Raw genomic sequence first — 13176 nt, 5'->3', positions numbered from 1 at the left:
TCGAACGGGAGCCACGGAAATAGCGCTAACACAAGCGCGCTACAGGAGCAGCCCGCTGCTTGATTAACTGTTGTAAAATCTACACGTTTATTTACTGGCAAGAATTCATTTTGTTGAGAGAGCACACAGTGCAAATAGCCGACGGACGGAAGGCCGACTGTGCGCGCGCGCAACGTCGCGCGGACACGCACGTGTATGCGTCGAGGCCGGGGAACACGGAGCTGTGTGTGCTCGAATGTTTCAATTTCAATAACTACTCCCCAGCGTCAGAGTCCGCACAATATCGGCCGCGCCGGACTTTTGCCGCCGCTACGTGTACGCGAAATATTGATAATTAACAATGGCCGTGTACCGTCACAGGGGGTGGTTCGACGGGAAGGGGTGCGCACGGTGCACATTCAGGCCGTAGGACGGGGAGAAAGAGAGAGAGAGAGAAATGGAGAAAACGGGGGGATGATCAGAGGGAGAGAGAAGGAGGAAGAGATGAGAGGGGCAGAATGGACCGCGGGTTTGGAATGCCAAGGCACAGAGAGACCGAGGAAAATGAGAGTTCGGCCATAGGTGCCTATTATGGCAGTCATGTACTGTTCTGGTGAATTTTTATTCGACGGTTGTAACCGCGTATCGTCCCTCACCCCCATCTTCGTCCCTCGCCACCCTTGCCGACCCCCGGGGGCGTCGGGCTCTTTGTTCTCTTCCGAATCCCTCATCCACGGTAACCTCCTCCTCGTCGCCGCTGCTATCGCCTGACGTTACACGACGCCCGTGTAAGGACACATTAACGCTTCGCGTGTATCTCCTGCCGTATGCGCTGACTAAAATTTATAGTGTTAAGGACACGCTGTCGCGCCCTTCCTGCGTATGTTTGTTTTTTTTTGCCCTATTTCATTTTCGCTGGACATTGTACGGCTGTTCGTATTCGTCGCTGAATTCTCGAAGCGAATTATAGTTTAACATTATGCATAATTATACGTAAAAATGTAATCAAAGATTATGCATTTCCTACGAACACGTAATGCTTCTCTTGAGGAAATATTGCAAAAAGAAGCTTTTTCAAATTTCACGTTACTTTGAAACAGAAATTGCTACGATAGTTTAGCCATTTCAACGAGCGAAAAATATATCTTAGAAAAATATCGCAAAAGTTACGGATTTTTATCATTTCTCAAAATAAATCGCATATTATTGAATGTGACCGCAAAGAGAGAGCAGTCGCGGGTCATAAAGTGTCTTCGGAAAGCGGATTATCCGCGGATAAACGATGATAACTCACCAGTGGGATCTCGGTAGGCATCTATGTAGTGGGAACCCCCGCTGTCGGGCGTGCTTTCGCGACTATACGCCGTGACGTGCACTCCAGGCGGCGGAAACCCGGGTACAGGCCTGATCCCCGGACCCCCGCTGAAATTGACCGGCTCGTTCGCAGTTGAGAAATCAACGGGCTCGGTCTGCTCTTCGATCGGTCGTGGCGCGGGGAAACCCGGCCCTACTGGAACCGCGACGGCTTCTCCGTGGCCGGTGGAATACTGCGGACTCGGGGCACCGCTGCAGTAGAAGTAAATATATTTCCCTTATTTTGCTAGTATTATATATGTAAGAAACATGATTTTTAAAATTTTCTTAAACATTTTATATAATTTAGAAATATTAAAAAAACAGAAATATTTGATTTAGAAAAGTATCTGGTAAAAGAAAACAGGAATATTTTAAAATATTTTCGGAGACTTCAAAGTTTTATTATTATTTATGATATTAATATTAAAGATTGATGACGATACCTATGAAGTCTATTGACGCTAAGATCGAGAGTCTGACCCTGAGGACTAGGAACTTGTGGACTAGCCGTCAAGTGGGGACTCGCTGCAGCTTGAGGACTACTGCCCACCGTTTGTCCTCCTCCGTATTGCGGACTGAGACTGTTTGAACCGTAAGGAGGCGCCTGTAAATTAAATCGTCATTAATGAATGCAAAAATCTGTCGCGATAGATTTCTTTATTTCTAGCGCACATCCACTATCGACTGACCTGCGGACTAGTAGAGGTGACGCTGGAGGTAGAGAGATCCATCACCGATCCTCCAGGTGAAGTTGGCGGCCCGCCAGGTTTCTGCATCTGCTGTATCTGCGCAACCGTAACGCATTTCACTGCAACATCCACGGAGACGCAACGTTTAGTTACAGATGAATCTTCAATGTTTGCAGAGACGATTTCGAACAAATTACCATCTTCAGTCTTGATCATCCCGGCCGCCGTGGCGGCCGCCATCGCCATCTGATGCTGTTGCGCGGCCGCCGCGGCTTCTTGATGGTAAACCCGCTCCTGCTCCTCGGGTGTCATACCGGTTTGACCCAGGTAATACATATTCGCTCTCGAGTGAAGCTGCTGCTGTTGTTGTTGTTGCTGCTGCTGCTGCTGTTGCTGCTGCTGCTGTTGAGACGGGATAGGCGCGCACGATTGCGTATCGTATCTCTCGTAAGTCGCGGTGGTACCGGGATCATAGGGTCGATGATTAGCTGCGGTGACCACTGCGTTCTCGTAGCCTCTACCAGCTGCTATATCATTGGAATACGTTACAACTGGCCGCGCTATATTGCTCGCCCCGGGATGCATATACGCCCTCGCGTGTTCGGCAGATCTATGATGATAGAGCTCTTCCGTGGTGGTTGCAGCAGCCGCCGCGGCCGCCGCCGCGGCCATCATGGCGGTGGGTTCGTAAGGAGATCTTTGAGACATTTGGTGACTCATTCTAGTGTCCTCTACCATCGACATTGGATAGGCGACCGGCTGCATGGGTAGGACATGATGCGTCGGATGCTGGCTGGGATGATGAATCGTCGCTCCTATGGATGGTCTCGTGCCCATCGCGTCCATGGACGACATGGACGAGGAATTCGAGTCTTGACTCATGTAAGAATCGTACGTCTGTCGTACTGCGGGGGGTGGTGGTGGCGGGGGTGAGTTTACTCTACATGACGTGGCGTCCTCCGTCTTCGGGACTAGCAGCTCACCCGTGTTTTGGTTCCTCATGGATAATGTATTGCAACAACTGCTGCTCAGAGTCATATTCTCCGTCTTGGGTACTTTCGCGGGACGCGGTGTATTATTGTCCTCCGGCGTTTTCGGAGGCTTCACATTGATACCGGTGTTCTTCGTCGTTGAATAATAATCGTAGGTCAAACTACTAAGTACGGGCTTCGTGTCTTGCGTTGCGGAGCCGTACTGCGAATAACTCTTTGTGTCCATTGATGGCGGTAATAGATTCGTGCTGATGTACTCTGGAGGTATCCCTGGCACTATCGCGAGAAATTAATGTACTTAGTTCCATAGTTAGTTGCACAAAATGACAGATTTCATGAATTAGTGTATAAAGGATATAAAATAATAATAAGCATTATATTTTTTTCCTACAGAAGCATTGTATAATGCTCACTAATAAGCATGCAGCTATGTGATTGTGTGAAATATTTTAATCGCTCAATCCAAGCAAATAATAACCCAATAATAGTCTTATTGTTAGTAACTCTTTTTATATTATCAATTATTTTATCTACGTGTAATATTTATAAAATTTTTTTTGTATATTTGATTATTGATATTTAATAATTAAATTTATATTATATGTTTATACAAAATAGTAAGAGAGATTTAAAAATTGTATTATAAGGCGTTATATCTCTTTAATCTATATCCAAACGAATCAAATCAAAATCTACATAAAGCTAAGATGCTTATTAAAAAAATAAATGTAAATAAGTTGCATATATATTAATAATGTTTTCCTAATAAATGCAATTATGTCGAATAAATTCGCGTGGAAAACACATGGTAGCGATTATTCTCGCAATTACATCAGCCGGAGCAATCAAGACACAAGCGCAACGAACTGCGAAGCACGAGATGCGTGCCTTACGCGCAAGATTACAGTCTCTATCCTGTCTCCGGCATTTAAGCGTTAATCTCGTCGGATGGAACGGCGTGGATTCTCATGTACGTCGCATCCTGGACACGCACGACGAGTTCCTATACCATTCTTACCTTGAGCCTTTTGTCGGGCCTCGCGTGCGGCCTGTTTATTGGCCGCGGCGATGGGACATCCGGACAGACTTCTGTGCGTGTTCCGATTAGAGCTGACATGACCGCGGCCGTTGCAACCAGGCGTCGGGCATTTCAATATAGTCTCATGCATCGCCAGAACTGCGAGAACCCAGAGACACGTGGCGTAATTACAGATGACGTCTTGGCACGTTCACGCGTTACGTATACACAATTAGAGAGAGAGACGCGGCGCACACGCACGCGGCAGGTGGTGTATGTGTTCATAAGACGAGCTGTCTCTTTATGCATTGAGTATAATTATCTCTGTTGCGCACCATACGTTTCCCAAGAGAGACGAGAAAATTTCACGAGAGAAAGATGGAATCTCTGAACGTGACGTACTTTACATCCCTCGATTCACGAGTGAGCGGAATGGAAGAGTTTCAATAGAGAGAGAGTAGAGAGGAAGTATGTGGTACACGTATGTAGTACACGTTGTGAAAGAGAAACAAGACGAGAAACGAAAAGAGGTCAGAAAACGATAAGAGGCAAAGTACACGGCGTCGCACACCACGTGTGAAACGCAAGTTAACGTGTAACAGTTACAATCAAGTATACCGAGCGGGTAGAGAGAAAAACACAAGTAAAGACAATGAATTAATCGATAGAAAATTATAACACAACAACTTGCAATCTGTGTGAGGGAGTGTGCAACGTCGATGAGAGCGTTTATCCATCCGTGACGCAAGCGAACGCACTTGATTCTGTCGATGCCTCGGAGAAGATTCAACGTTCTCGATGAAGGAATCGGGACAAGCTTACCACAGGTGGAAATAAAAATTGTACAATTGTTACACGTATGTACACAATGTTATGCAGATGGGCCACGTCGTATCCTCTGCGCAACGACTTGATTTGTCGTTAATTGTCGGGATCCGCCGGTGCGGAAACTGCTACATCGATCATCCCACCGATCGTTGCGTAATTATACTCAATCGCACAAGCGTCCTCCGTGTGAAATGTCCGGCGTGTGCGCGCACACCGGCTCGTCGCGCGCCGCCCGTGTCTCGAGTTCTCCAGAGAGTTCATATAGGCCACGACCAATATAATCAAGTTCTCGAGTGTGGTGATAATACTCTACTATAATGAACTACGAAACAGAATGATAAATTGAAACAGAAAGGAACGCAATAAATAAAGCTCTCTACCCCGCAAAATGAAAAGCGCAAAGAATACAACAGACAGAATACACATACGCACACGCACACACGCATACGCGACGCGTGCACCGCGCTCATCGCTGGAAAATATCCATTTTCTCCTTCTAATTTGATCTCGTGTATCGAAGATACTTTTTTTGTTGCGTTTAATGAGGCGAGGAAGCCGCGGAGAACAATGATCTTTTATGGATGAGGCTAATTGGAAATGGTTTGAAGAAAAAGCAAAACTAAATAATTGCCTCACGAAAAGCGTAATTTTAAAATTTTTTCTTATAGTCCACGCAGTTATGATAAAAATTTATAAATAATTAATTTGTGAAGTATAAAAGTATTAGACTTTTACTAACATTATTTAAAAAATGCTTGGAAAATGCAAAGATGTTTACCAGAGTTATATTTGAAAATTTTTGAACTAATTTCGAAATTATTTTTTTTCAGTTATGCGATGACTAGAGATTATTTAATCGAATAATTTAAAATGATTTTCACCGATGATTCACTCTTCACTTCCTCGCCTCGTTGTGAGAAAAAGACACTCTCGCAAAAAGAAGATGCACTATACAGCTACAATAAGAAGTAATTTAAGAAGAGAGATGCACTTACTTTCCGGAGTTAACTTATCCTTTTGTGGACATCCAGAAAGGCTGTAAGTACATAGAAAAAATTAATTAATAAGATTTAATATTTTAGCTATTCGATTCTTTTCCTAAAGATTATGTGCAACACACACGTTTAAATCGTGGGCATAAAATTGCTTTATTTTTTTTATTAAATATGGAACATTTGACATACACGCATGCAAATAATTTAATATTTTAACGTTGCACAGAACTTGACATATGCATCACAAATTGGCTTATTGATATCAGCCTCTATGTGACGCCCCGCTCGATTCTCCCGTAAAACCGCGTAGGTGAGTAATCGGCCGTGGCTGAGCGCGGAGCGCAGGTTAATTACCGATAATTGCTTACCTGCGGTGGTGAGAGTAGAGTCCGGTCACGTGACCCTGCCCCGTACAGCCTGGGGTCGGGCACTTGTTGCCCTCTGTAACAAATCAAACCGCCACGTAGAGCCAGATGTTAGTCTATTAAGTGCTACTTCGGATATTCATGAGATACGCTAGTTTTTAGTCGAGCTTGGCGATTATAAGCTTGTGAGATAGCTCTGCTCCGACTTAAGCTGATTAAATTTTATCCAAAAATATATGGGCATCATTATAGAGATTGTCACTTTACAAAAAACTGCGAATTATAATTTCAGAACAATTTCAGATTTATAAATCCAAAAGAGATATATACATATTTTGTACGCAAAAAATAGAGAATACAAATTTATTTGAGTATTATTAGCTGTCACAAACAATTCTTGCAAATCTTAAGTCAAATATATGTTCCGAAAATAGAATAGGAAGGCTATTTTTCCGCTTTGAACTCATTGCATTCCAATATTAATTATATACTATAATAATACCAAGCGCACGACATCACACTATCCCTGCATCGCGTTATTTCTGTATCGAAATTTATGAACCTCACACAAGCGGACTGTAATTCTGAATAAATTGGATAGTTACACTGTCGACGAGTGTTATTCGCGGCAAAAACGTGTCGGTCGGAATGCGGCTTAATGCGCTTAATGTGTTATTATTGCATTTGGTTTCATAATCTTGCACTCGCAACCAATTGACACGAGAATATGCGCGCAATCCACTTTTCCTGAATACACGTATGATACTTTAAGCGGAGATATTACCGCTAAATGACAATTTTATGAAATCTTCATGTTCATTTCATAATAATCTTTATCCACTATGTTCCTAAAACGCTTTCTCATAAACAATAAGCATATTATGTTGTAAAAAAATCTTTTTCTCTCAGTAATATTAATTTATAAAAAGATTAGTGTATAATTAACAGATTCCATTGTCAATATTAATTAATTATCGTATAAAAATTCATGTCAAAATATTATATCTTTTTAAATCGATTTTTGAAAGAATAATAATTATAATTGTAAATAATTTAATGTCGCTAGTCGAGTAATCAAAGGATCAATAGAAAAACTGTAGTCGACCAAACTAGCCAAAAAATTATTAGTTTATTACGACGTTTCGACCATGTGGTTGTGGTCCTTATCAAGTATACACTAAAAAAGATTTATAAATACATAAATTAACGGTTTGATTACATAGCAACGCACAGAGAATTAAAGTGTAAAAGATTTTTACCGATGTAATAATAATCAAAAGGCACCATAACTGGTGAACATGTAAAACACGTAATCACATAATACAAAAAACGTTATTTAATTAAATTCAAATTTGAGAGAAGCTGATGCGTCCATGTGAGACTTCGTCAATAAACTAAACATAACAGGAAGAAAAACGGTACTAAGTGATCTTAATAATTTTGTCGTAAATATTATTCAAGTTATCTGTGTCAGTCTGTAAGTTGATTAGATTTTTAGATCTCTTGATAAAGAACATTTCAGCTATCTCTCTTTTGCGAACGTACTTTTCATTGTGCAAGATATTCGGTTTCGACCAATCGAAATCGTGTCCGGATTCTAATCTATGTTTGCTGATAGCGGAGTGATTAGACTCATGTAATTTTATATTGTTACAGTGTTCTTTCACTCGGGTCCGCAAATGTCTTTTTGTAATAATAATTATGTTCACTAATGTTACATGGAACTAAATAATATATAGAAAACATGGGCGTGCGCGCACTAATAATAAATCTTAATATTATTATATAATTTCGAAAGAATATAGGAGAAAAAATATGAATTGGAAAATATATGAAAAATAATGTGTATTTTTCTTCTCTCTCTTGGGTATGCTTGCATGTTGTATACTGTTAGCAACGCGTGCTGTTGAATGGAAATTAACTATTGAATGGCTGACAGCCGACGTGTTCGATATCGTCGCGTAGTTTCATTCTGCACATCGAACCAGCATACAGCTTACTCCCCGTTTGCCAATATATCACGTATACCTCTTATCCTTCACAGGGAACGTTGAACAGTCAGGGCGAAGGACTCTGCGAGCCAGTGTAACGAAAAATATCACATCTCTATTTTATTTCATATTGAAATTTATTTTATAATAACTTTATCTCTTTATTAATTCACGTACAAATTTATTTATGTTAAAAAAATAGATTAATTATTTCATGATAAATTTCATGATAAATTAATTATTTCATGATTTTACTGAAGCCTGCAGAAGCAAATAATAATAATTTTTTTTTCATTACTGTAGATATGTTTTTCGTAAAATATATATTTAAAAGAGATGCCTCACATAAAATTTACGCGTAAGATGAGGAAACTCATTAACCCAATCGATTTTAAAGACTTTTAAATTTTTCTATTTAGATTATGTTCTTTTTTGATGATGAATTATCAATTAAATGAGTGTAAAGTAAAGAGAAATAAATATAGGTTGTATGAAAATATTACGTATACAGTGTACATATATAAAATAAAATATAATATTACTCGTGCAAGATTATATTTTTTTCTAATGTAAAAATAATTTATGATAAATTGTACTTTCTCTCTCTTTCTCTCTCTCAATTTATTTGTCTATAACAATCTTTCAGATATTTCGGAAAGAAGTTTCAAAAAATTTGTACAGTTTCCTCGAGCGTGCATGTTATTTAATAGCATTTTTCAGAATGAGTTTCCCCAATCCTGGCGAGAGGCCCCAAGTGAAAGTTGAAAGGACGGTCCAGAAGGGGAGAAATGGCCTCGCGTGTGGTCAGCTCGGATCTCGTCGCACGAGTTACGCATTTGTGAATAGCCTCTGGGATTTCTCTGTCCCGTGACTAAGCCTTCGGGATTAGCACGGGGTATGTGGCCGGCCTACAACTGTCCGCGAAACAAAGAAGAGATAGATACCTCATTCTCGTGTAACAGAACGAAAGTTTTAGCGATCGGGAAAAAGTTTCGCTACATGATATTTCGTTTCTCCTATATCTATTTATTAATACACTTTTTTTATATTATACATCGTTTATCAATATTACACACGATCGAATAAAAGAAGGATATCTAGAAGAATATATCTATATTCTTTATAACAAGTAGATTTCTATTTGTTACGAATTGCAAATATTTATAGACGTAAATGAGTCTTTGCAGACAGCACGATACTTCGTCATGGTTTCATTATGATTTATTTAAAGATGTATGATCCTTGTGTGCTATATTGCAGACGTCTGCATCAACCGATAATTTGTGTCGATAATTTCTAAATTTTTTTTAGAGCTAGTCCACTTTGTATGCTTACAACAGAGATACGAAACTGCAAACTATTGGTGCTAGACGAGTATGCCCAAACGACCAATTGTAACATCTGTCGTGCACTAGCTGTATTATAATGGTAGGTATAGCGCACGTCACGTATGATCGCGTTCGTATTCCCGGGGCGACCTCGCGTGACCAGACAATTACAGGTTTCTAGTACACTGCAGGTAGCCGAGAAGTACCAATCGGTTAATATGAGCCCCTTCGGCAAGGTTCTCTTTATTTCAATCGTGAAGGATAAATGCGACTAAAGGTTCCTACCCAATCCTTAAAATCAGACTGTATGATCGGCTCTGAAAGCTATATTAACTAATACTATTGTAAATTCCATTCACATATAGCTGTAACTTTAAACATCCATAAAAAATATCTATTTAAAAAAGTACTATTTGTTTATAATTACTAGATTTATATATAATTTTTACAAAATTTTGTAAATTATTTTACCAAATATCTAATTTTTTATAATTATGCAATATCAGAGCAAAAGAAAGAGAGAGAGAGAGGTAGTAATAATAAATATTTTTAAATACATATATATAGCAGAAAGGAATATATAATATATCTTTGCATAATAATTTATCGTAATAATTTTTTATTTCTAGATTGCGTAACTAAAATTTTCTACCGATTCGTCTGTTAAAGAGCACAGATCTCGCTACTTCAGTGTCGCAATCATCGCAAGTACATCATGGTCGCGACGGAACATAGGTAAGTTTGTCACGTGTGTTGGAGGGTTCGGAAAGAGATTCCGGAGGAGCCCCTTAAGGGGTGGCCAGCTTTAGGTTAGTTGACGGGAGTTCTCTTGAAGTGAGCGCACTTTTATAAACTTTGTCGTGTACTAATCCTTCGCCCGGGCCTGATCCCCTAGCAACTACGTTGGGGCTCTCCAATCGAGCGCCGTGACGCCGAGAAACTTCATCAGGTCGTCATTTCGCGTTTCAGGAGAGCGAGAACCGACGGAAGGAAAGAAAGTCGATCCCTACTTAGATGTTCGCCTTTTTCTTAAGGCGCGGATGGCATCGCCCTCCCTATAAATTGGATTACGATACGTGACGTCATTAGCGGCATGCTTTATTTGCGGACCACGATGCTCTCCAAGTTTCGAAGTTGAACGATGGGACACACTGTCAGGACACACTGTTTGAAACAGCGTAATTCTACGAAAAGAAACTAGACGGCTTAATTTTGTTTCAAAATTAAAAAGTTTGCCAAAGATTAAAGTTGAAATGTGCTCAATTTTTATTCGAATAAAAAGAAATATCGTTATGATATATGGAAAATACGTAATAAATGTCAGAATAATACGTTACGAATATTAGAAAATTCGTGATAGAGAAAATCGGTGTTATTTTTATTTTGAGGAAGGATCGCTGAAGCTTCCTGGTTTTTAATTAGCGCCGGGTAAAAAAGGTTCACCGGATAACTGAGGGCGAGCGGTTGCCCTTGTAGGATTAATAAATTAGCCGTAAGGTTTTAAAACGGCCACGTCGGTGGCTAAACTCGGGGATGAAAAGAAAGAACGAGAGAAAAAAAGAGATAGAAAAAGAGAGAGAGAGAGAAAGAGAGAAATAGAGAGAATGAGAGAGAAAAAACGAACGAAGGGGCAGATAATGGTTCCGGTCAACAAAATGAATACCGGCACGCGCTGTTCTTTCCGGATGTCTGAATAGACTTGTAACGAGTCGGTCAGACCTGCCTTCACCCTTATTTTTCTCTTATCTTTTCTCACTCTCTTTCGCCATTTTCTTCCTCTCTCTTTATATTTATCTATTTCTATCTTTTTCCCTTAAATCTTATCCTCCTGTTCTCTCTACCTCAGTCCCTCTCTTTTGGTTTCTTTTTCCCTACAGCATGTTGTAATGGAGCAGCGAGAGTCAGAGGGAAAAGGGAAAAGAGCGGAATCAAGGGGTGAGAACGAGGACGAGCGTCGGTCACCGAGGGTGAGCCCGTGGTCGCGTTGTAATTGTGTTATTTTGTAGCCATTTCACGTGAGGGTCCGCGGAAGGGGTAGACGTGTATATAAACACCGGGATTGTTTCATTCGGTCAGCCTACGCGACACGCGCCGAGACTTTCGTTCGACTGCGAAAAATCATCGTCGTCGTCAAGATAATCGGAGAGAATTGAGCGCCCGCTGCTTGCTAATTATTAATTCGCTGTCAAAAGTCGTTAATCAACGCAATTGAGTATGCGCGTGCAACGGATGAATATTCGAGCAAGCCAAATTAATTCCACAGTAGAAGTGTACATTGATAATAATGTCTAAATTTGATTGCTTTAGATTATAAATTGAATTTATTTGCACGTTATTTAATTGAAATCGAAATTTTCGTATTTTCCACACTTTATCTTTGTTGATGATCAGTCAATGATCATTATTTTGACAGAAAAAAGTAAAGATACTAGAACGTAATAAATATAATTAAAATTCAATGCGCAATATATTATACAGGTTTAAATGAAACTCGTCTGAATTTAAACAATTAATTTCTCTGCAATACTTAGAATCGTATCTTTTCGTTTGCATTAATTGCATGATTCAATTTCTTCAAGTTTATTTTTAAAGAATGAAAAAAAAATCGGTAAATCGCGTGTCATGAGGCGAACTTGAAAATGCGGATATACTAAATGCCATTAACATGATACCGCATTTTCTCTTGAGAGCATTATTTGGACGTTAAATTTTCGACAAAACAGCGCTATATTTTAAAATGAATTTTAATTAGTAGCAAAAGTAAATACTTATTTTGTAGCATGCGATGAGTATAACTCGGTACAACATAATATGTGTAACAAATTCAACCGTACAAGATTGCGATATAAGAATCTCGGGTAAAACCAATATGTATGAAGCTACACATTCTCAACCATATAGAATAGTCGATGCATGTAATAGCCTCCCAGTGGCTTCCCTGTATTGAATCGCATGCTGGATAAGGAAAAGTCGGAGGTTCTAAAAAAAGAGAGAACAGCGCGAGGAACAATCACAAAGTAGGTATTTACACACGGAGGCGCGCGGCGCCCTTAAAGGGAGGGTAGAGCCCTCGCGCGCGAGTAAAGGTCCTTTTTATGCGTGCGGTCGCAAAGGCAGCGTAAAATTGAGTTACAGGGCAGTTTATTTTTTTATTAGCCGGCTCGACCCCGGTCGCGCGCGCGGCCGGTCTTTCTCGACGCGGAAAGGGTGGTTTTTGCGGCCGACGGATTTCCCGATAGCGGTTTTATGGCGTGTCAACACGCTCTTACGCGCCTGCATGTGCGCGCCTGGCGAATAAAAAAAAGGGCGCACGCGATCGTCACGCTAAATCGAAGAGATCAAGAGCAACTCTCGGCGGCGAGAGAGAAAGGGATAGAATGAAAGATAGATAGGAAGAGAAAAAGAGACGGATTTTCGATTAAAACCGCCCCTCGCTTGACCGACTATAGTACGGTTGTATTGCTGTCACGCTGATAAGTACGCGTTTAATCGGACCCATTTATCATGTCGTAGTCTTATCTGAGATTTCGCAACAAGCAAATTGTTGTTACTTTAATGCCTATCGGCCTATTTAACTTGAAAAATTTCTTTGGAAATAATAATAATTTATAATGTTTTTTTTAATCGTTAATATT

The 13176-nt window shown here is 40.2% G+C and overlaps 1 protein-coding gene across 5 annotated transcripts in view; it reads right to left on the bottom strand.

Annotated features, from left to right (window-relative positions):
* The window catches only part of LOC105251450 (mucin-5AC), a 283388-nt gene that overhangs the window by 13165 nt on the left and 257047 nt on the right, over positions 1–13176 (bottom strand). For 4 of the 5 annotated variants that reach the window (XM_025412182.1, XM_025412184.1, XM_025412185.1 and 1 more), the window contains 6 exons: positions 6226–6298; positions 5858–5898; positions 4035–4193; positions 2025–3292; positions 1779–1939; positions 1274–1545 (listed from right to left, as the gene is read on the bottom strand). In XM_025412182.1, the coding sequence (XP_025267967.1) occupies positions 1274–1545; positions 1779–1939; positions 2025–3292; positions 4035–4193; positions 5858–5898; positions 6226–6298 (1974 nt within the window). The remainder of the gene's footprint in view (positions 1–1273; positions 1546–1778; positions 1940–2024; positions 3293–4034; positions 4194–5857; positions 5899–6225; positions 6299–13176) is intronic. The other variant, XM_025412181.1, reaches the window with a different exon arrangement.

This window comes from Camponotus floridanus, unplaced genomic scaffold (genome assembly GCF_003227725.1).
Source record: "Camponotus floridanus strain SB8 unplaced genomic scaffold, Cflo_v7.5 scaffold49, whole genome shotgun sequence".
Taxonomy (NCBI): domain Eukaryota; kingdom Metazoa; phylum Arthropoda; class Insecta; order Hymenoptera; family Formicidae; genus Camponotus; species Camponotus floridanus.
Note: the sequence above shows the minus strand (reverse complement) of the source record. Positions and strands in the feature narration are given on the sequence as shown.